Source organism: Acomys minous (assembly GCF_964271855.1).
Source record: "Acomys minous genome assembly, chromosome: 1".
Lineage (NCBI taxonomy): Eukaryota > Metazoa > Chordata > Mammalia > Rodentia > Muridae > Acomys > Acomys minous.
The window spans coordinates 55486416-55508061 of NC_140483.1; the positions used below are offsets into that span (position 1 = coordinate 55486416).

A 21646-nucleotide genomic window follows, 5' to 3' on the forward strand; every position below is an offset into this window, starting at 1 on the left:
GAAGTTGCTGCTCTGCTGTGTTGTTAACACATTGCCAACGCTTGGTGAAGTGACTCCTCACTTTATGGTTGCCATAGCTTCAGCCTTACTCAGCACTGACTGAGTTGTCTCTTCTGGCATTATCATGTTTTGTTAATGAAAGGGTGTGTGTGAAGAATCTCAAGGATTGCCTTTTCCTAAAAACTAGAGCACCTGGATTTAAATGTTTTTCACTTCTGGAATTACATATTCTTGCTCAGAGTGTCAGACAAATACTACAAATTGAGAGTCTTCCAGCCCTGTTAGAATGACATTTCCATCCCTTTCTCTAAAGATGCAAGGGAATGTTGAATACATTGGGAGAAAGTGAGTGAAAGGCTGTGTTAACTGACCTCAGACCTGCATCCCTTACAGGACACACTGTTGTAACTACCTATGTGCATACATAGAACACTTAGCCACCACTGCCGCAGCGCAGACCTTGAATCCCAGCACAGGAGGCAGAAGCCGGTGGATCTCTAGAGTTTGAAGCCCGCCTGGTCTGCATAGCCCCAGGATACCCAGGGCTACACAGAGAAACTGTCTTGAAAAACCTAAAATAGAAGAAGAAAAAAGCCCCAAACAGTTCTTCACACTTATGATAGTGTATATGGGGTATTTGTAAAAGATTTGAGTAGGCACTGTAATGAAATTTCACAAGCCAGATGGGAAAGATACATTAATAGCCATGGGGGCAGGGAAAGGGAGCAATTCAGAAAAGCAAGCTTAGCTAAAATTTGTCAGAATTTTGGCATTTGAGCATGTTTTCATAGGATGTATGTATCAGACAAACACTTGGTTTTATAGTAACAGTGTTAGGACAATCACATGCCTAAAAGCAAGCACATACTATGAGAGTGTCTGGGTTTCCAGTTTCTTCACTTAAAAAAAGGTGACAAACACTGGCCATTTAGGAACAGGTTAGATTTCGATAGGTGAGTTCAAGAAGATAGAAGTGAGTAGGATGTGCTCTGCATTCCAAGTCCTGAGGCCTAAATACCTACCACATTAAATGCTTGCCCTGCCCTTTCAGGCCCAACCAAGATGGCGAACAGCATCAAAGCAGCGCCCTTGTCACGTGTGAACCTGGGCTGGGGAGCGCCTGAGTGTCGGGGGCGTGGCCTCGGGAGAGATGGCCAGGCCCCGCCCTTGGGGGTGGGGCCAGGGTATCCGCGGAGGAAGGGGGCGGGTCCTTGAGGCCTGGGTACTGGGCGGCGGAGGCTGCAGCTACCTTTGCGCGCTGGCCTCTAGGACTCCTCGCGCTGCCGAGGTCGGGGGCGGCGCCCTTCTGCTGCTGGGCCTTCGATTATTCCACACAGGTGAGCACCCACAGCCCGCTCCACCGGGAAAAATATCCCTTTCTCTAGCTTCAGCTCCCCTGCACAGTTAGAGGAGGAGTCTCAGTGCGCTCTGGGAAACAGTCTTTTCTGGTCTGGACATGTCTCTGCGGGGCGCGGGTTTCGTCGCCCCTCGCCTTTGCTGTGCCCTGTGCCCTTGGGGATGAGGATGGGGGTCGATGCCCATTTTTCAGGGAGGATGTGGAGTTCGTCCTCAGCTCCGTCTGCTCCTGGGAAGGGGGCAGCCGGCTGCACTGCGCCCCCCACATCCTCTCCAGGACAGTCAGAGCAAAAGCACCTCGGGCTTGGGGGCCAACTCTGTTCCTTGGGCGAGCACTTGTGAGAGACCGAGATCTTCGTTCTTCCCGGGGGGTCTTCGTTCTTTCCGCGTGCCTCTTTACGCCCTTGGTTACTATCGCCAGCTCTGCATTCCTTGAACTGTCAGGGTGTCAGATACCCCCATCTCCGCAGTGCTGGGGCGGTGGGGTGGAAGGAATGGGCCTGGTTGGGCGTGGAGATGAGGGTGGGCGCAACACGAAAGGACTGTCATAATAGAGATTCCTGAAGTGGGGTGGGGTGGGGGTGAGGAGCCAATTAGTGATCACAGTAGAGGTATTTCCCAGCACGGATCTTGAGGGGTTTATGGTGGGTAGGAAGGGAGGTCGGGCTGGAAGACTTGGAAATGTGTTATAGGTGGTTTCTTTGAGAAGGAGGAGGGATCTAGGACTAAGTGCCACTAGGTGCTGATGTCACCTTTGAGGAGAGATGTGTTGGAGAGGAGGAGAGTTGAGGCAGCTCCTCAGTACTGCTCATGGAGAGCAAGTGGTTAAGGGGGTTGTGCTTAGCTTGTTGAGTCGCTCTTGGTGGGGGCTTCAGGAGGCTGCTCCAGGAGCCTGGTTTCAGGGACTCCCTCCCTGCAGTCCTTTCCAGAGTTGTTGGAGTTGGCTCTTAGTACTCTTTTCAATATCGAGTAAACATTTATTGGGCACCTACTACATGCATGCCAGACACCATGCTAGATATTTGGAACAACTGAATGGTACCCCAAGTAGGCACACATCCTCCTATATACAATTTAGTTACATTGCTAGTGGACTGGCAAAAACAAAATCAACCAACGAACCAACCAACAAACCAAACCAAACAAAAACAAAAGACAAAACAAAACAAAAACCCACAAAACAATAGCAACAAAACTAACCAATGTTAACTGTCCAGGTAGTCTTTAGTATAAATGACAGCTTGACTGATTTGCTTTGGCTATTTTCTTAGATTTTGTGCTAAGGCCTGACAAGGCTTCCTAAGATAAATTGATGTCTCAAAGTAATGACAAGAGGGATAGCACACTTTTTTGGGGGGCCATGGGGGCACCATATGCTGTGCAGTAGAGACACCATCTCCAGAAATGAGTGGGTACCGGAGGCTGGCATGAGTGGACTTCTCATGAGGAGGTGTTGGGTCTGTGCTGCTGAGTGTGTCATGATGTCAGCGTATGAGCTCGGCCCCGGCAGCTGGCCTGGAAAGGAAGACTGGAGGGGCAGAGTAGGGCAGCAGTCTGCTCGTGGGGGTCACCTCTCAGTCATGATTGGAATCTTAGACTTGGAAAAAACATATGGGGGTTTGCTAGGGGTCCCTTCCGAACCTCTGAGGGTGGTAGGGTTAAATCTAGGAATACGTTGGATAGTTGGGCTGGGCTGGTGATGAGGCAGGGACCAAAGGCTTGGGAGGACCAAGAAGCTGATGCCAAAGGGGCCTTCAGACACAGGGACGTTAACTGGCCGCCTTATGCCAGGAATACTCTCCCCTGGGCCTTCAAGAGCTGTATTATGTTAAGTTGGTAGAGGGTTTGCCCTATGAACAAGGTGTGCTGTGCTGACTGAGCAGTATAGAGAGGGTGTTTGTATGTGTGTGTGTGTGTGTGTGTGTGTGTGTGTGTACACATGGATGGTGTACATGGGTGTGCTTGTGCAAATGGGTGTGCTGGTAATGAGTAAGAAAGACTGAGTAAAACCTGCCACGGAGTCTGGGTCCCACATAAGGAATTGGAAGAGATGAATGGGAGGGAGCAGGGTCAGAGGGAGAGATAAGTGTGTATTGCAACCACATAAGTCACCATCTGTCCCCCTCTCTCTGGCCTGCTAGCTCACTGACCTATAATTAGCTCTGGAGGGCATACGGTGCTGGCTCACAGGAGTGTGGCACTTCAGGTGGCTAGCAGAGTCAAGAACGCTCAGAGGGGCTGTGGTGCTATGCATACATACATACATACATACATACATACATACATACACACACACACACACACACACTCACATACCCAGGGCCACAACCCATCTGAATTCTCCAGTCTGAGAAGGGTTCTGTATTGCTAAGGTGGGAAGGGGGCCTTAGGGACATGAGACTGGTAATGAGCTGGAGCTGGTGGCGGGGTGGTGGAGCAGCAATGGGGCAAGGGGCTCGAAGCAAGGTAATATGAGACGTGAGGCCAGCAGACCCTAAGGCTCTGCTTTTGTCCTCCCCTAGCTGCTGCCTCACCACACAGGCATGACCGCAGCAGCCTGGCTTAGCACTCAGATTGCAGATGGCCTGGGGCTGTGTTGGGGGGCTTCCTTCCTGTGTTTTCTGTTGTCCCAGGAGAAGTCAGTTCTAGCACAGAGCAGCTATGTGCCTGAGAGAGTTGGGGACTGAGAGGCCTTGGTTCAGGGTCACTTTTCCTGAGAGCTTCAGTTGCTTATGCTCCAGGTGGTGCCCAGCACTGACCCCAGACCAGAGGCTGGCCAACTGCTGTTCTGAAATAAGGACAGGTATGTCTGTATTCTCCTGAGGAGCCTGTGATGTGCCTTACAGGTTTTCTGTATCTGTAACAGTACTCTGAGTGATGTTGAATTGAATTGAAGTGGTCTGTCTTCTGGTCCCCTGGGTTTTATGAAGCAGGCTCTCCTTGCAATTACGATATTAACCTACAGCAGAGCTGTGCCTGGGGACCGGGTACCATACTGTTACATTCCATTGAGGGAACTGGCTGTAGATGACATGACAATCCCTAAGTCTTGTCATAAAGCAGAGAGTACTTGGGTTGGTTTATGTTTATGACCTTGAACAGTGCTAGAAATGTATAGATTTAGTATATCTTGTTTATATGTACTTTATAGAAGTACGCAGCATGTTGTAAGGCAATTCAAAAAAGAACTTATAGTTTTAAAAATTAGGAGAAAATTAACTTCATGTGTATGAGTGCTATGCTTGTAAGAGCAACTGTGCACCCTCTGTGTCCCTGTTGCCTTTGGAAGCCAGAAGAGGGCGTTGGACCCCTGGGACTCTGCAGTCATAGACAGCTGGTGGCCACCATGTGGATGCTGGGACTTGAACCTGGGTCGTTTAGAAGAGCAACCAATGTTCTTAGCCACTGAGCTATCTCTCCACGCTCCTCTGAAACACACACACACAGACACACACAGACATACACAGACACACACACACACACACACAGACACACACACAGACACACACACAGACACACACAGACACACACACAGACACACACACACACAGACACACACAGACACAGACAGAAACACACACACACACACAGACACACATAGACACAGACACAGAAACACACACAGAAACACACACACACAGACACACACACAAACACACACACACAGACACACACACACAAACACACAGACACACACAGACACAGACACAGAAACACACACACACACAAACACACACACACACACAGACACACACACACAGACACACACAGACACAGAAACACACACACACAAACACACACACACACAGACACAGAAACACACACACAAACATACACACACACAAACAAACACACACACACAAACACACACACACAGACACAGAAACACACACACAAACATACACACACACACAAACAAACACACACACACAAACACACACACACACAGACACAGAAACACACACACACACACACAAACACACACACAAACACACACACAGACACAGACACAGACACTGAAACACACACACAAACATACACACACACACAAACAAACACACACACACACAGACACACACAGGAGGCAAGGTCTCTTTACATAGCCCTGGCTGTCTGGATCTCACTACATAGACCAGGCTGGTCTCAAACTCAGAGAGATTCACCTGCCTCTGTCTCCTGAGTGTTGGATCAAAGGTGTGTGCCCAGCTTTGAAGTAGTCCACCCCATCCCGGCCCCTACCCCGGAGACAGGGTTTCTCTGTGTAGCCTTGGCTGTTCTGGTCTTGTAGACTAGGCTGGCCTTGAACTCACAGCGATCCACCTGCCTCTGCCTCCCAGAGTGCTGGGATTATAGGCGTAATCAAAGTAATTTTTTGATTGTGACATGAAGTAGTTGGTTTGCATTTAGAGACCTTTCTTGCTATCTTGCCCAGCCAATCCAATGAGTTGAAGTTTCATGAATTATGAGTGTGCACACTCGAGTGTGTGTATGTGTGTGTGTGTGTGTGATATATAGGGTTTCATGCAGCACAGACTGGCTTCAAACTCGCTGTATAGTTGAGGATGAGCTTGAATTAATGATCTTTCTGCCCCTATATAAAACGCTAGGATTACAGGTGTGCAGTTGTGTGCATAGCTGATGTGTCTCTATGGCTATTGTTTTCAGATGGATAGCTGTCTTTTCAGAGGGGAGATAGGATTCCACTCACTTTAAGAAAATCTTCCACAGAATGATGGAAGTCCCTTCCTGTGGTAATGAGCTCCTTATTCCTGAGTAAGATGTGAAGGGAACACACGGTGGGGGATGCAAAGCTACAGGGGGGGGGAGGGGGGGTGCCTCAGAGAGTGGGGGAGGGGCAGAAGGTGATAGGTGTAGTGGCTCTTGGTGGTTGCTTTAAAAGGACGCCTTTCTGTGTTTGGCTTAGAAAAGTGGAGAGCTGGGAAGGCTGGCTGCCTGAGATTGGCTAGGGCTGCTCCATGCTATTTGCCATTCTGAGAGTGAACAGAGGGTGAACCCAGGATTCTCGCATGAGCATAGAGACCTGGGCTTGGAGACCCTGCAATGCATCCCTAATAGGCTGAGGTAATCAAAGGGAGGGTTGGGCCCACTCCTATGACCTGAGCTCACACAAGACTAGCGTGGTGTGTCTACATCTTTTGGTCCTGTAAGGGGCAGATCACCGGAAACAACATTCTTTCATCCCCATCCTTTCTGCTCAGGTGTTCTCACATAGGCTCACTTATGACCAACAGTGCACGTCTATGGTCACACGTATATGCCCAAGCTTTCATGGCCCTCACTGTACTTTCAGGCGCATACAAGATTTCTTGTCTCCTAGATGCATATCATATGCCTGTCGTTACCACACACACTCCTTCTCATGGCTGTACACCTGCTCACACACAATCACATCCAGTCGTGAGCCCTGACATATAACCACGTGCCACGTGTGTTTATAACTCACTGCTGATGTTTAGGACATGCTTACACACTCACTGGCTTTCAGGCACACAGTCAGGCCCTGGTTGTCATGGCTGTAAGCTCTTACCATAGTCTCATTCCCATCCTAACTTTTTCATGGCTGCACACACATACCAACCGTTCTCATGGCTGCGTGCTCACATACCTGACTGCGTAAAGAACATGACCTCCTCGGTCTCTGTTTTATAAACACATGTACGCATGCTGTTTTTGACCACACACAGACCCACACAGACACACACAGACACAGACACACACACACACACACACACATACACACACCACACACAGACACAGACATACACATACACACACATACCACACACACAGACACACAGACACACAGACAGACAGACAGACAGACAGACACACACACACACACACACACACACACACACACACACACCACACACAGACACAGACATACACATACACACACATACCACACACACAGACACACAGACACACAGACAGACAGACAGACAGACAGACACACACACACACACACACACACACACACACACACACACCACACACAGACACAGACATACACATACACACACATACCACACACACAGACACACAGACAGACAGACAGACACACACACACACACACCACACACACAGACATACACATACACACACATACACACACACATACCACACACACAGACACACAGACAGATAGACAGACAGACAGACACACACACACACACACACCCCTCTTTTACAGTGCTTGTATTTCTCAGTAGTTCTGTACCCTGATGCTTCACCCTGACACCTGTCAGTGCTTTGACCAGGACTGTTTGCTGCAATGTGATAGCTCCTTAATCTTAACACTGACTCACTAATGCAGTGACTTCTGAGCATTTATTTTTTCCCATGCCAGAGAACCCTGTTGTTGGACATTTGTCCCACATAGATCCTCGGCTTTGAAAGACTTTTATTTTCCAAATATATCATACACATTGCTTTGCTTCTTCTTTGGAAAACTATTTGAGGACACTTGTTTCAGTTGATGGCTCTGATGAATACGAGATGGCTGGAATATGTCTGTACTCGGTGATGAGGGATGGAGGGGCCGAGGGCTGTGTTCAGTGTCTTTGAGATGGCTGGAATGTAGGAAATGGCCGGCAGAGCGCGGTGCCAGCTGTGACTGCGCCAGGTCTTTTGTTCTGTTGCATTGATATTCTGGCTTTCTGATTGAAACTTTTCATTTTAGCAAAACAGGAGAACTGTATTTAGTATCTTTTTTTTTTTTTTTTTTAAAGATCAGAATGGACCAGGGCTTTATTTTCTTTGTTTAATTTTATGTGCATTGGTGTGAAGGTATCAGATGTACTAGAGTTACAGACAGTTGTGAGCTGCCATGTGGGTGCTGGGAATTGAACCTGGGTCCTTTGGAAGAGCAGGCAGTGCTCTTAACCACTGAGCCATCTCTCCAGCTCCTGTATTTAGTATCTTAACAGACAGTACTTAAGCCAGAAATTGTCAAGCCATGTTTTAGACTAACATCCTTTTAATACAAGAGAAACCTTAGGCAAGTGTTCTGTAAAAAGGACACATTTGTAATCAATGAGAGTCAAATAAGAAAAGGGGTTTGTGGACTGATGAGCTGGCTCAGTGGTTAAAGGTTGCTTCCATGAAGACATGACAGCTTAAGACCCGACAGTGGAAGGAAAGACTGACTTCTGAGAGTGTTCTCTGACCTCCAGAAGTATACCATGGTATACACTCACCTGGACTCACACACATACAATAAATAGGATTTAAAAAGATCAATAAAGAAGAGAGTTTAGAGCCCTTTGAGTTGTCACACTGCTTCCACCCTGGCTGTCCTTGAAAGTACACCTATTAAAAAAAAAGAGAGAGAGAAAGAAAGTACACCTATAAACGCCCCACTCGACGGGCAGAGACAGGTGGATGGATCTCTGAGTTCAAGGTCAGCCTGGTCTACAGAGGGCGGCCCAGGACAGCCAGGGATCCGCAGAGAAACCTTGTCTCAGAAACTAAAAAAAGCCAGGCACAGTGGCACACGCCCATAATCTCAGCACTCAGAGAGTCAGGGGCAGGTGGATCTCTGTGAGTTCAAGGCCAGCCTGGTCTACAGAATGAGTCCAGGACAGCCAAGGCTACACAGAGAAAGCCTGTCTTGAAGAACTAAAAAAAGAAAGAAAGTACTAGGTCAGAGAGTCCAGTTTGTAGTCTTTGGAGTTAGAGAGGGAGTCATGATCTCTGGAATTGGGTGTCGCAGAGGAGGAACTAAAGTGACAGGTGTGTCCAGGATGGACCTGGTGCCCTGGTGTGATGGTCTGCGGAGCTTCCCTTCATTGTCGAGGACTTAGCTTGGGCAGTACACTGTGTGCTCACAGAGGTGATAGGAGCTAACTTGGGACAAAGAGACCCATCACTGTTATTTTAGGGAGTAACTGGAAAGCTGGAGTTCAGAGAGAGCCCAGGGGAGCTTGTGCAGTAAGCCAGTGCCCACCTGAATGTGCCAGCGTTGGGAATGCTGAGTGCTGAGGCTGGAAGCTGCTGCCAACTTGTACTTGGGTCACACTCGACACCCTTTCAGAACCCCTTCTTGGCTGTTGTCTCCTGTGAGCCCCTTGACATTCCGTGAGCTCCCTAAAGCATTATGTGCTATGTCCTTCCTTTGTCAGATTCAGAAACCCAAAATACAGAGGCAAAATTTCACTGCTGGTCTTTTTTAAAAAATATTTTATTTAAATTTTAATTTATGTGCGTTGGTATAGGGGGATCAGATCTTGGAATTACAGACAGTTGTGAGCTGCCATGTGTGTGCTGGGAATTGAACCCGAGTCTTTTGGAAGAGCAGGTAGTGCTCTTAACCACTGAGCCATCTCCCCAGCCCCTTCACTGCTGGTCTTATAGGAGGTGAAGAGAACTGGACCCCTCTGAAGGGTTTGTGCTAGCAACTACCAAGTAAATCTTGTCCAAGACTTTATTCTCTGGGAATGGCTTCCTGAAGTAAGGTTTTGATTTTTCTGATGTTATTTGGGTGGGCCCAGCCTTGAGGGCTTCAGGAGCTAGGAGCTGGCACAGAGTTTGTATTGCCAGGAAGTGATGTTTGCACTTCATGAATAGAGACGTGTAAATCTCTGCTAGCTGCCTGAAGTGGGGCCTGCTAGCTATCACTCCCATCTCACAGAGGGACACTGAGGCCCAGGGAGAATAAGTGTCTTCCCAGGGTCATGTGAACAGCGGGCTCCAGAGTCTGCCTTTAGAGAGAGGAGTGCCCTCAGGTTGCTGGTGGGGGGCTGTGGTTTTCAGAAGTTAAGTGAGCCTAGTCCTGGGCCAGGATTTCTTCCTTGAACTCTTTTCTCTTTCTCCTTCCCCTCACCCCCTCTCTCTGTCTCTCTCTGTCTCTGTCTCTGTCTCTCTCTGTCTCTGTCTCTCTCTCTCTCTGTCTCTCTCTCTCTCTCTCTTTCTCTCTCTCTCTCTCTCTCACTCTCTGGTTTTTCGAGACAGGATTTCTCTGTGTAGCCCTGGCTGTCCTGGACTCACTTTTGTAGACCAGGCTGGCCTCGAACTCACAGAGATCCGCCTGCCTCTGCCTCCCTGAGTGCTGGGGTTATAGGTGTGCGACATCGTGCTCGGCTCTCTTTGAAGTCTTGTTAGGTATGAACTTCTACAAACCACACATGTGCTCAGTTTCTCTCACATGAAGGCCCGGCGTTAGAGCTTCCAAAGCTGCCTGGAGTTCTTATGACGGGCCGGCAGACTGAGATGATGTAAAGAGTGCCCGTGTCAGAAAGAGGTCTAAGTATAGGCCTGTAAGGGTCATATAAGAGTGGACCCTGAGCTGGACAAAGATGGAGCTTCGAGGTAGGAGCCTCTTTAAAGTCTTGCGAGGGGATTAGACAAGGCTCTATGGATGATGTGTGAGGTGAGCATGGGCAGTCCTAGTTTATTAGAGGAGGCAGGCCAGGCAAGGCCTTGGGGTGATGAGTTAGACACTACCCTTCATCCTGGAGAAGGAGCAGCATCTGGGTGAGCAGGAAGGATGGCAAGTGGTCTGAGGGCAGGGGCAGTTGGTTGTTGGTGGCCCTGGGGGACTAAGGGATACCATGACCCAGAAAAAAAAAAGTGTGGGCTGGAGTGTGCAGGTGAGCTGGTGGTGGGCAACACACAAGGGGAGGTTTATAAATCTGTGTGGAGCTAGCCAGCCAAGGCAGGGGCAAGTGATCTGGGTACCTGGATGGGGCTTTGGAGACAAACGGCCACCTCTGTGAGCATGACACATGTCTGCCTCAGGCTTGAGGAGAATAGCTGAGGGAAAGCCCAAGCTAGTTCTCAACAGGCCACCACCTGCCTGAGAGGTGTAAGAGAGGGCACGCTCAGGGAAGACAAGATGCCTGAAACACTCCCACCCCTTTTGCTCTTGGTTTTTAGCACTATCCTGATTTTTTTTCCTTTTACAATCTGCGGGGACTTGCTTATGTGACGCCAAGTCCCAGTTCTCATAGGACATGGGAAGAAGGACTGAAAGTTAGCACCATCTCGGCATGTGACAAATACTGATACATCCTAGTGGCAGGCATCATTGTCATTTTTTGGGTCACCACCTCCATTTCCTTAAGATTCCCACCCTCCCTTAGTCTAGGGCACATAAGACCGTCCTCTTGTTCTGTTGACTTTAAAGAGGCTCCTACCCCGATGCTCCATCTTTGTCCAGCTCAGGATCCACTTGGGCATGAGCACGGTTCCCAGCAGCTTGGCTGTGGCTCTGTATCCTTTGCTGAGCCAGGCAAGGGCTGGGGCTTGCCATCTGGTAGGGCAGTAGGGAGCCAGGTCTGTGTGACTGACTATACAGCCAGAGCGTCAGACTGGGATGTTTAGCTCTCCTGTTAGTTAGGGGGTAATGGGGGTGACTTTGGGGGGAGCCAGAGATGCTGGGAGATTGCCTTTTATGTTTAGAGAGCCAGAGGCCTAGTTTTCAGGCACCCCCTCCCTTCTTAACACCCACCCACCCACTCACTCACTCTTGAGCCTTCTGTTGTTCGCAGCCTGCCCCACACCCTTCCTGGCAAAGCCCCTCGCAAATGCTGGCTTTGGGGCCTGGCACTTTCGTCTCTGAATCAAGACCTGTGAGTTTGGGAGTTGCAGCTTCTGCTAAACTGAGATGATAATTGCACTATTTAAAGCTGGCCCCGGAGCCAGAGAGGCCAGGTGTCCCCATGTGGCTAGTCTAAAGTTTCTTCTTCTTACCTGGTGGGTGGGTGGTCCTGTGTGGTCCTCCAGGGCTTTCTGCCTGGCATCTTTCTCTGGGCTCATCTCCAGACAGCTCTTCTTGCCATTTCGCCAGAGGAAGCGGAGTTGCCACCTGGCACCTGGTTTGCAGGGAGGCTGAGAAAAGGTTTCTGGCAGCAAAATTAGTTTCTCAGTTGTCAGAGTGGCTAGGAGGATGTAGGGAGGCTGGGCTGCACCACATAGCCGGTACCTTATACTGTTGTTCTATCTGGTCTCACCTGCTTACTCCAGCAGCATTCTTTTTTAAAGATTTGTTTATTTATTATTATGTATACAGCTCTCTGCCTGCATGTACACCTGCAGGCAGAGGAGGGCATCAGATCACATTATAGATGGTTGTGAGCCACCATTGGTTGCTGGGAAATGAACTCATGACCTCTGGAAGAGCAGACAGTGCTCTTAACCACTGAGCCATCATCATTCCAGCCCCATCCAGCAGCATTCTTTACTTTTCCTTTTTTTTTTTTTTTTTTTTTTTTTTTTTTTTTGAGACAGGGTTTCTCTGTGTAGCCTTGACTATCCTGGTCTCACTTTGTAGACCAGGCTGCAGCATCATTCTTAAAAGAGACTTTTCAAATGGGATGAGGTGCCATCACGTGATGGGCGTGAACAGAAGGCGCTTCTCAGCCGCCACCCCCAGGCTTTCTTTTGCCTAATATGAAGGCAATTCCTTTTCTGCCACCGTAGGGTGCTTTCTCCTCAAAGCCGGGAAAAACTAGGCTTGCAGTTCCATCTTACAGCCCAGGCCTCAGGAGTGGCACCACGCCCAGGTTCCCGCAGCTGGACTCTGGTAGCGCTGCTCCCCAGACGGCCTAGGGTCTGGCTCTAGGCTTCTGCATTCTTGCCATACTGCAGGCTCCCTGGGAACCTGGTGCTGAAGCCGTCAGCAGGGAGCTCAGTTGCTGAGAATACTCTCCCCCCCCCCCCCACTCCCCAGCTCCTTCCCTTTCTCCCCCCCCACCCCACAGCCCCCTCTAATGACCAAGTCTAAGGCTTTGCACTTAGTAGGCAAGCCCTGTGCCACCGAGCCACTCCTCAGGCTCCGTACTGCTCTTGTCCACAGGACTGCTTCTACACAAGGGGACTTCTGTCCAGCCTGCTCTCCTCTTCCAAGCTTTCAAAAAACACAAAAACAAGAACAACAACAATAAAATAAAATAAAATTAAGTGGTTGTGTGGGGCATAGAGAGAATGTGAGGTGGCTGTGGAGAGGGAAGGTGGGGGTTCCCCGGTGTGTGTGTGTGTGTGTGTGTGTGTGTGTGTGTGTGTGTGCGCGCGCGCGCGCGCGTGCTTGTCAGTCTCACAGCCTGGAGCAGGGGGAAGGGGCTCTGAAGCCCTGGGCAGGAGAAAGAAATTGCTGTTGTTAGCATCCCCTAGGGCAGTGGATCAACCTGGAGCAGCAGTTGCTCCTGTGTTCCCTGCTGCTCTGAGGTGGTGAGGGCTGAGGAGCTTGGGCTGTCTGACCACAACTTTCCACTTCCGTCCAGCTGGTGGAAAGAGTTCCTGTCTGCTTCTCCATTTGGGAGCACGTGTATGTGCCCTAGGTCTCTCCTTCTAAATCCACTCCCCCTCCCCCACCGCCATGTGTGTGTGTGTGTGTGTGTGTGTGTATGTGTGTGTGTGTGTGTGTGTTGCTGGCTTGAGCTATGGCACCTCTGGAAATGGCTGCTTCTCTGTCCCCTCCTTCCTTGTCCCCCATTTTGGCCTGTTTTATCAGGACTCGGTTTTCCCTGTTGGACTCTGCCCTGCCAGAAGCCCATGTCTGATCTCTCACTCATACTGGCTCTTGACCTTCCCGAGCTGCCCTTCTTCACCTGTTGAGGAACGCGCAGGCTGCCTCAGTGTCTTCAGAAGGGGGTGGGTGAGGCAGGAATGACAGCACCACATATATAGGTCTCTGGAGCACCTACCATTCTTCTTCTTCTTCTTTTTTTTTTTTTTTTTTTTTTTTTGGTTTCTCTGTGTAGCCTTGCCTGTCCTGGACTCACTTTGTAGACCAGGCTGGCCTCGAACTCACAGCGATCCGCCTGCCTCTGCCTCCCGAGTGCACCTACCATTCTTTGGGACCCTTATGTGGTGTCAGAGTTCTCTTACAGTGGGCAGGCTGAGGACACTCCCTCTGAGAACTGATGAAGCCAGTGGCCTAGCCTTGGACAGGAGGTTGAAAACTGATGGCAGGCAGAGACATTCCCAGCTGTGTCCTAACTTCCATGTCCAGCCTTCCTTTGCTGTGACGCTGGTCCTTCCCCCTCCCCCCACCGCCGGGCTGCTCATATGCCTGTGACCTGGCGGGTGACTTCCGGTACCACCAGCAGTGGGTAGTTACCTATACCAAGGGACTAGGTTGCCAGCCACAAGTAGGCTTCCTCACACAAGGTTTCTCTTTGGAAGCACCCCCTTCATTCCCTGTGTGGACCTGGGGTTCTTTGTCGTTCAGTCTCCAACAAAGAGATGGAGGCTGTGGACTCACTAGTTTGCATGCCTTCTCCTTGGCCGACTTCAGAAGTGGGCGATGGCGAACCCGCCTCATCCTCGAATTAAGGGCACCCTAGCAGGTCAGGGTTGTCTGTCGCCCCCCCCCCTCCCCCGCTGCCCACCTCTCCCAGAGCCTCTCCCAGACTTCAGCCTGGGTTAAGGATGTCCCATGCCTGAAGCCTTTTTAACCCCTTCTGCACCTGCCTTGGCTTGAATGTGGGAGAGGAGGCTACAGAGGGAGGACAGAGACCCCGTTTCCTCTCCTCCCACCTTCAGGGCTCAGGAGGACTCTGGGCAGCCTGCCGGCTGCTCCCCTGTCGCTGACTGAATCATTTCTATATTTGGCCAGCAAGCCACGTGGGTGGGGAACCACTGCGGCTGCACTTCTGACAGCTGCAGGGGGTGGGGGGCAGGGGCTGCAGGCACCGAGGTTAGGCGGGAGGCATGTGCATTCCTTGGGAAAGCTAATGAGATGCTAGCAGAGTGAGTATGCCTGAGAGGGGGCATGTGCCAACACCCCTCCCCCCCATCCTCTCTTACTCTGGTTTAGGGCCTGCCTCCTCTGCCCCTCCCCTGATGCCCTTTTCTCTTCAGCTGGTCCTCATGGCACTCTCTTTTCCTACAGACCACACCGTCCTCCAGAAACCATGGGTGTTGCTAGACCCAGCTGGGATTCTGCCAAGCTCGGGTGCTCAGTCTAAGAAAGGGCTGCCTTCCAGCCCTGCTCGCCCAACCTGTCATGGCCACACGCCGATGCCTCCTGCTTGTGTGGGGACACAGGGCACCCAGCCCCAACCCTGAAAAGTTAAGCCAGGCCTTCTGGCTCCGTTCCACAGGGACACTGCAGACCCTGGGCTCCTGTCAGAGCAAAAGCAACTGATGCCATGGCAGAAGCCTCTACCCACCTGTCCACTTGCCTGACACTGCCTGCTCTGAGACCCATGCCCTGGGTCCTTCTGCAGGTGCCAATCCTGTGAGCTCCTTCCTACCCCTCTGACCCAACTCCGAGAAGGCTCTGTCCATCCCCATCATGTGTGAGGTGATGCCCACAATCAATGAGGGGGACCCCCTGGGGCCCCCCCATGGGACCGATGCTGACGCCAACTTTGAGCAGCTGATGGTGAACATGCTGGATGAGCGAGAGAAGTTGCTGGAATCCCTTCGGGAGAGTCAGGAGACTTTGGTAGCCACACAGAGCCGGCTCCAGGATGCCCTTCATGAGCGAGACCAGCTCCAGCGCCACCTGAACTCCGCCCTCCCCCAGGTAAATTTACAGACTCCAACCCCCCACCCCCCGCCCCTTTGAATTTAACATCTTTGGCCCTTCACTCTCTGCATCTATTTACATATCGGATCCTGGAGATCTCAGAGTATTTTTGTCCCCACGTTCCTACATGAACTCTTTCCCTCCTAAGTGCCACTGCCTAGATTGGCTTCCCCTGGAGAAATGAATGCGGAAAGACAATCTGGCCATCCAGCCATGAGTGCCAACAGCAGGGAGCCCAGGCTGCCAGTAGATGGCACCCTAGACTGGACAGAGACCTCCTCGCCAGGGACCAAGAGTTGACAGGACTGAGAACCAAAGGAGTGGTGGGAGAAGCCTTCGAGACCCCACACAGACAGTCACAGCCAGGACTCTCAGCATCCCGTGTCATGGTCCTCAACAGCACCTCCAAACCTTAGTCGCCATTTCTTGGGCACCTTCTGTGGGCTTGGCTCTCTGTAGAGGTTATCTCAGCAAGGCTCACAACAAAGCTTGTGCTGTTAGCACTGTCACCCTGTTCTGCCAATGAGGAACCTGAAGCCCAGGGTTGTCAGTCAGTTGCAGATTGCTATGGGGTAGCAAATAGCAGCAGGAGGGCTGTGCACCCCCCGAACCCCCAAGATATTGTCTTGTTCTCTGCTTTCTTTCTTTTTAAAAAATTTTTTATTTACCTTCATTTTACATGCAATGGTGTCTCGCCTGTGTGTATGTCTATGTGCGAGTGTCAGATCTTGGAGCTACAGACAGTTGTGAGCTGTCACGTGGGTGCTGGGAGTTGAGCTCAGGGCCTCTGGAAGAATGGCCAGTGCCCCTAACCGCTGAGCCATCTCTCCAGCCCCCTCTGCTTTGTTCCTACTTCGACACATGGGGGCTGGAAATCTGAGCTGCTTCCTGCTTAGTACCCAGTGGGTAGATAATTCTAGGGGGCGAGGGTGGGGAGCCCCAGTTAGAGGCTGGAGACAGGAACCTGAGCTAAGTTACAGTGAAGGTGTGGCCTGCCAGCTCACCAGGTCCAGGGAGGTGGGGGTGAGGGGGTGAGGGGAGTGGGGGTGGGGGGTTTTAGTCTACACGGCCCTCCTACTTTCTTCACCTCTTCTTAGGAGAGAGGGGTTGCATGCATTGCACAGACCGCCCTGAGCCAGTGAGGGTGCTGCTTGGGTTGAGAGAAGCATCCCTGGAGAAACCAAATAAGCCAAGCCTCAGCTGCAGGGCCCTTCTCCAAATTCTTGGAGAACCAGAGCTAGGCTTGGTTGGATTGGTGAGTTTCAACCCAGGGGCTTAGAGTGTAAGAATGTGGACTCTGCCGGAGAGGAGGGTTGGCCATGTGGGCCCTGCCTACTTTGTCCATGGCAAATCCTGGGCTGTGTATTTGAGGTTGCACAGCCAAGGCCTTCCCAACTCTTTATGCTCGAAGCTTCCAGAGGGGAGGGCAGTGACTGACAAGGCTCTAATGGCTTTCAGGGAGGGATGCTTCCGTTTCAGAATCTGGAAGGCTCCTGGGGAGGCTGGACCCTTTCAGGATGGCCTTTGGAAGCGGACTGTGACCTCCTCAGGGGCTGCGTAAGGCGAGGGAGTCCTGCCAGGTGAAGGCGTGGTTCGTAGATGGCTTGCTGGTGTTTGGAAGCAGTAAGTCACGCAGGTGATCTGGGTTGTAGGGTACACAGCAAACAGCCACGAGAGAAAAGTGTGAAAGCCAGGAGAGTTAGTGCTTTGTTTTAACTTTGTGGACAGAACTGTCCTTGGGGGATTCTCCTGGCAGCGGGCTATCAGATGAGCTAGGGCTGGAAAGGCCTGCTAGGGTAGGGAAGCAAGGCAGCTGTTCAACTTGGGGCCAGTGGAGAGGAGAGCGGTATAGCCCATTAGGGATGGGATGCGATCATGAGGTGTGGGCATGCCTTCAAGTCCTTTCTCTAGGGGTAAGTGTGTGTGTGTGTGTGTGTGTGTGTGTCCTTAAGGGTGTATGTGTGCAAGCTGAGGGGCAAAGCAGCATCAGGCCCAGGGCTCAGCTCCCAGATAATGAGATATTTAAATTTCTTTCACTTTGGCCATGGCCATGATAGTGAGGGAGAAATCACAGACTTTGAGGATGCTTCCTGTGGTTATGAATTCTTGGTGTTTAAAGGAGGACCATCGATGAGGAGTGGAGCCTTGGCTTCTACAGTATGCTTAGACTTCGTGGCCACAGGGTGCGGCTACTCATGTGAGATTGTGTTTTGGCGTAGTATGATGTCATCAAGCCGGTGGGAGGCGGTGGGCCTGGAACTTCAAGGTCAAGCCCTTTCTCCTAGTAACTTGTCCTGATAGAAGTGCAGGGGTTGGAAAAGCCTCTACATGGCAGTGTGGGACACTTTCCCCTCGGAAGGGACAGATAGTCTATACCATCAGATGCTGAGCTGCAGCCCTAGCCTGATTGAACAGGGCTGCCAGAAGCCAGGGCTGACGTCACGGGGCTGTGTGCGCCCTCCTGCTCTAATGTAGTGTGCTCCTGCAACCCATTTGTTTTATTAGCCATCTGCAGCCTGCAGAGCTCTGGGGAGGGCGTGGAAGAAAGCTTCCTAGGAGTCATGCACACCTGAGCCTTATAAGCACCCATCTTTTCCCTCTCTAACACACGTTAGTTTCTGTGTGGGCCTCATTCCGCCAGACCCGCATTGGCACTGCCCCCCATGATTCCAAAGGAGATGGCTACTGAGTTACTGGAGAGCTCCAAAGACCAAGTGCGAGGGAGAGTGTAATCTGGCCACCGATGACTGGAGAGGCAGGACTTGCAGGGCTGACTTGGTGACTTAATTATTGCTGTGTGCAGTCCTGTTCCCTAGAATTCTGATTTGTTCTTCACCGTGGGAAGCTCACACTAGGTGTTGGCTTCCTGCCCTGAAGTGGGGGGCAGGCTGGGGTTTGAGGGAGGTGGGCAGATAAAAGTAAAAGGTGGATGAGAGAAGCCTACCACACATGTGGGTGTGCAAGGCCAGCCTACCAACCACACACGTGGGTGTGCAAGGCCCCAGGTGGAGCTGAATTCCAAACACTGAGGGGCTTTGGGCCCTTTCAGGAATTTGCCACATTAACTCGGGAGCTCAGCATGTGTCGGGAGCAGCTTCTGGAGCGGGAGGAAGAGATATCTGAGCTGAAAGCAGAACGGAATAATACAAGGGTACGTAAGGGGCGGCCTTGTGTGCGTGCGTGTGTGCATGCATACGTGCGTGTGTCCTGACCAAAAGAACAGGTAACACCTTGGCTAGGTAGGTTCTGCCTCCCATCCTGTGGTCCTGGGCAGACAGACCATGTAGTCCCCAAGACTGGGTTCTTCCTTGTGGTTCCTGGGTTGCGGGTCTGGGGAAGAGGCCAGGGTAGCCGAGCTGGGGTCGGGCGTTTAACTGAAGAACAGCCATTTCTGGATGCTGTACTTGGTGATCCTGTGGGCCTTGCTTTGTAGCTCTTGGGGCACATGTCCGTGGTTCTCCCTCCTGTCCTCCCCTGCTCTCTACCAGCTGCTTCTGGAACATCTGGAATGCCTAGTGTCCCGCCATGAGCGGTCATTGCGGATGACGGTGGTAAAACGCCAGGCCCAGTCACCTTCAGGCGTCTCCAGTGAGGTGGAGGTGCTGAAGGCCCTCAAGTCACTTTTCGAGCACCACAAGGCCCTGGATGAGAAGGTACCCACCTCCCCTACCCTTTTCCCAACCCACCCAGGTTTCCTTGAGTCTCTCATGCTCCTTTGTGGGTTTCTCTGCACTGGTGTTTGGGAACTTGTCTCCCCGCTGCAGGACCCTGCTGGGTTCTCTCCTGGGCCTTTGCCTCTCCACAGGCCCTTCATGTTTCTTCCATGCCTGACAGTGGCAGAGCAAGCCTATGCTGCCTAGCCTGAGTTCTATGGGATAGCTTTCTCCTTCCCATCTCTCCTTCCCCTGGGCAGGTGCGAGAACGGCTCCGGGCAGCACTAGAGCGTGTTACCACCTTGGAGGAGCAGCTGGCTGGAGCTCACCAGCAGGTAAGCTGCACTGGAGCTCTGAGGAGTCCAGTGGTTCACCCTCTTTGTCCCATTGTGTTCCTCCTCCTCGGATTTCTGCCTGCTGGGGCTGGAGCCTGGGGCCTGAAGCTAGGCCAGGCATCGCTTTCCAGGTCTTTAACTCATTGGATTTTGTCTGTGTGTGTCTGTGTCTGTGTCTTGTAGGTATCTGCCCTGCAGCAGGGGGCAGGAATTCGAGATGGAGCGGCAGAAGAGGAAGGGGCTGTGGAGCTAGGACCAAAGCGCCTGTGGAAAGTGGGTAATGGGGAATTGGTTAGCGGGAGCCTGTATTCCACAAGACAGGAGTGGGAGGTCCCACCTGCCTAGGGTCAGTAGGATATTACTTGGATTAAACTGGGGCCTTCTATATAATATTCCCACTTCTCTTTCCCCTTCGCACCCCTTGGCAAAGTCACGTACAGATTCTTCCAGCTTGTGCTACTGCACATGGCATGCCTGTCCGCACATCTTCCTTGTGTGTCAGCATCAGGCAAGGTTCCTTCTATCTCTGAGCCTTCCTGAGCCTCATCTGTCCCTTCCTGGGTGACAAGAGGTCGAGGTGGAAATTAAAACTAGAAACAAGCTTGTTCAAATAGATACACGAGAGGGTCAGGTGATTTGGCCATTTTCAGGAGTGAGCTACTAGGCTCAGTGGGGGAAGGTGGGCCTGGCCCTGGTCCTGAGCTCTAGCTGGGCAGAGCCATGACCTATGGGCATTCCTTCCTCCCAGCCTCCCTGGGATGGAGCAGAGGGTGGGGTAGGACTCTCTGGCTCCTCGGCTGATGGTTCATTGTTTCTGGAGGATGACACTGGCCGGGTGGAAGAGCTGCAAGGGCTCTTGGAGAAACAAAACTTTGAGTTGAGCCAGGCCCGTGAGCGACTGGTCACCCTGAGCGCAACTGTGACTGAACTTGAGGAAGACCTGGGCACGGCCCGCCGAGACCTCATCAAGTCGGAGGAGCTGAGCAGCAAGCATCAACGGGACCTCCGTGAGGTAGGCGAGGGCCCAGGCCTGCTCTCAGCACCTGCATCTCGCTGGGTACAGGTGGTGGCACCCAGGAGGGTGTGCACAGAGGTCTGGGCAACAGCTGAGGAGGGTAAGAGTCCGCACTTGGCAGTGTGTGAGGAGGGAGGTGAGAGGGTTGGGCCAAAGCCAGAAACTGACAAGGGGAGCGCAGATCACAGCCCTTCCTGGGCTCTCACAGCCAGATGTTAGTAGGGGAGGTGCAGATGTGAGAGGAACAGGGAAAGGCTGGTGACCCTCTGCCCCACCCAGGCCCTGGCTCAGAAGGAAGACATGGAAGAACGAATCACCACCCTGGAGAAGCGTTACTTGGCCGCTCAGCGAGAGGCCACATCCATCCATGACCTTAACGACAAACTAGAGAATGAGCTGGCCAACAAGGAGTCCCTGCACCGCCAGGTAGCTCCTGGAGACAGAGCGGGGCGACCTTGTACCTGACTCCAGGGGTCCCTTGGTGGCCTAGGAACCCCTGGGGGTCCTGCAGGTGCCCTTGGGAAAGAGGAAAGAACCAAGATTTTTCTGGGATGGCTGTCAGCTGCTCCCTGCTGAGGCCGGGGTGGGGATGGGAGCTTAGCGCTCCACCTCGCCTTGCTTTCCTTTCTGTACTGCTAGTGTGAGGAGAAAGCCAGGCACCTGCAGGAGCTCCTGGAAGTGGCTGAGCAGAAGCTGCAGCAGACGATGCGCAGGGCAGAGACTCTGCCGGAAGTGGAGGCTGAGCTGGCTCAGAGGATTGCAGCCCTCACCAAGGCAAGTGGGCCAGGGG

The 21646-nt window shown here is 51.8% G+C and overlaps 1 protein-coding gene across 4 annotated transcripts in view; it reads left to right on the plus strand.

Moving 5' to 3' along the window:
• The first annotated feature begins 1211 nt into the window (after positions 1 to 1211).
• Positions 1212 to 21646, plus strand: part of PPFIA4 (PTPRF interacting protein alpha 4) — a 50305-nt gene continuing 29870 nt past the window's right edge. For 2 of the 4 annotated variants that reach the window (XR_014781997.1, XM_084796151.1), the window contains exons 1-8: positions 15577 to 15850; positions 18903 to 19004; positions 19342 to 19506; positions 19767 to 19841; positions 20025 to 20114; positions 20662 to 20853; positions 21136 to 21282; positions 21496 to 21630. Coding sequence is in view for 2 of the 4 variants with exons in the window: in XM_084796151.1 (XP_084652277.1) it covers positions 15617 to 15850; positions 18903 to 19004; positions 19342 to 19506; positions 19767 to 19841; positions 20025 to 20114; positions 20662 to 20853; positions 21136 to 21282; positions 21496 to 21630 (1140 nt within the window). In the remaining 2 variants the exon portion in view is untranslated. Of the gene's footprint in view, positions 1338 to 15211; positions 15851 to 18902; positions 19005 to 19341; positions 19507 to 19766; positions 19842 to 20024; positions 20115 to 20661; positions 20854 to 21135; positions 21283 to 21495; positions 21631 to 21646 lie in introns of those variants that run through there. The other 2 variants (XR_014781996.1, XM_084796150.1) reach the window with 2 other exon arrangements.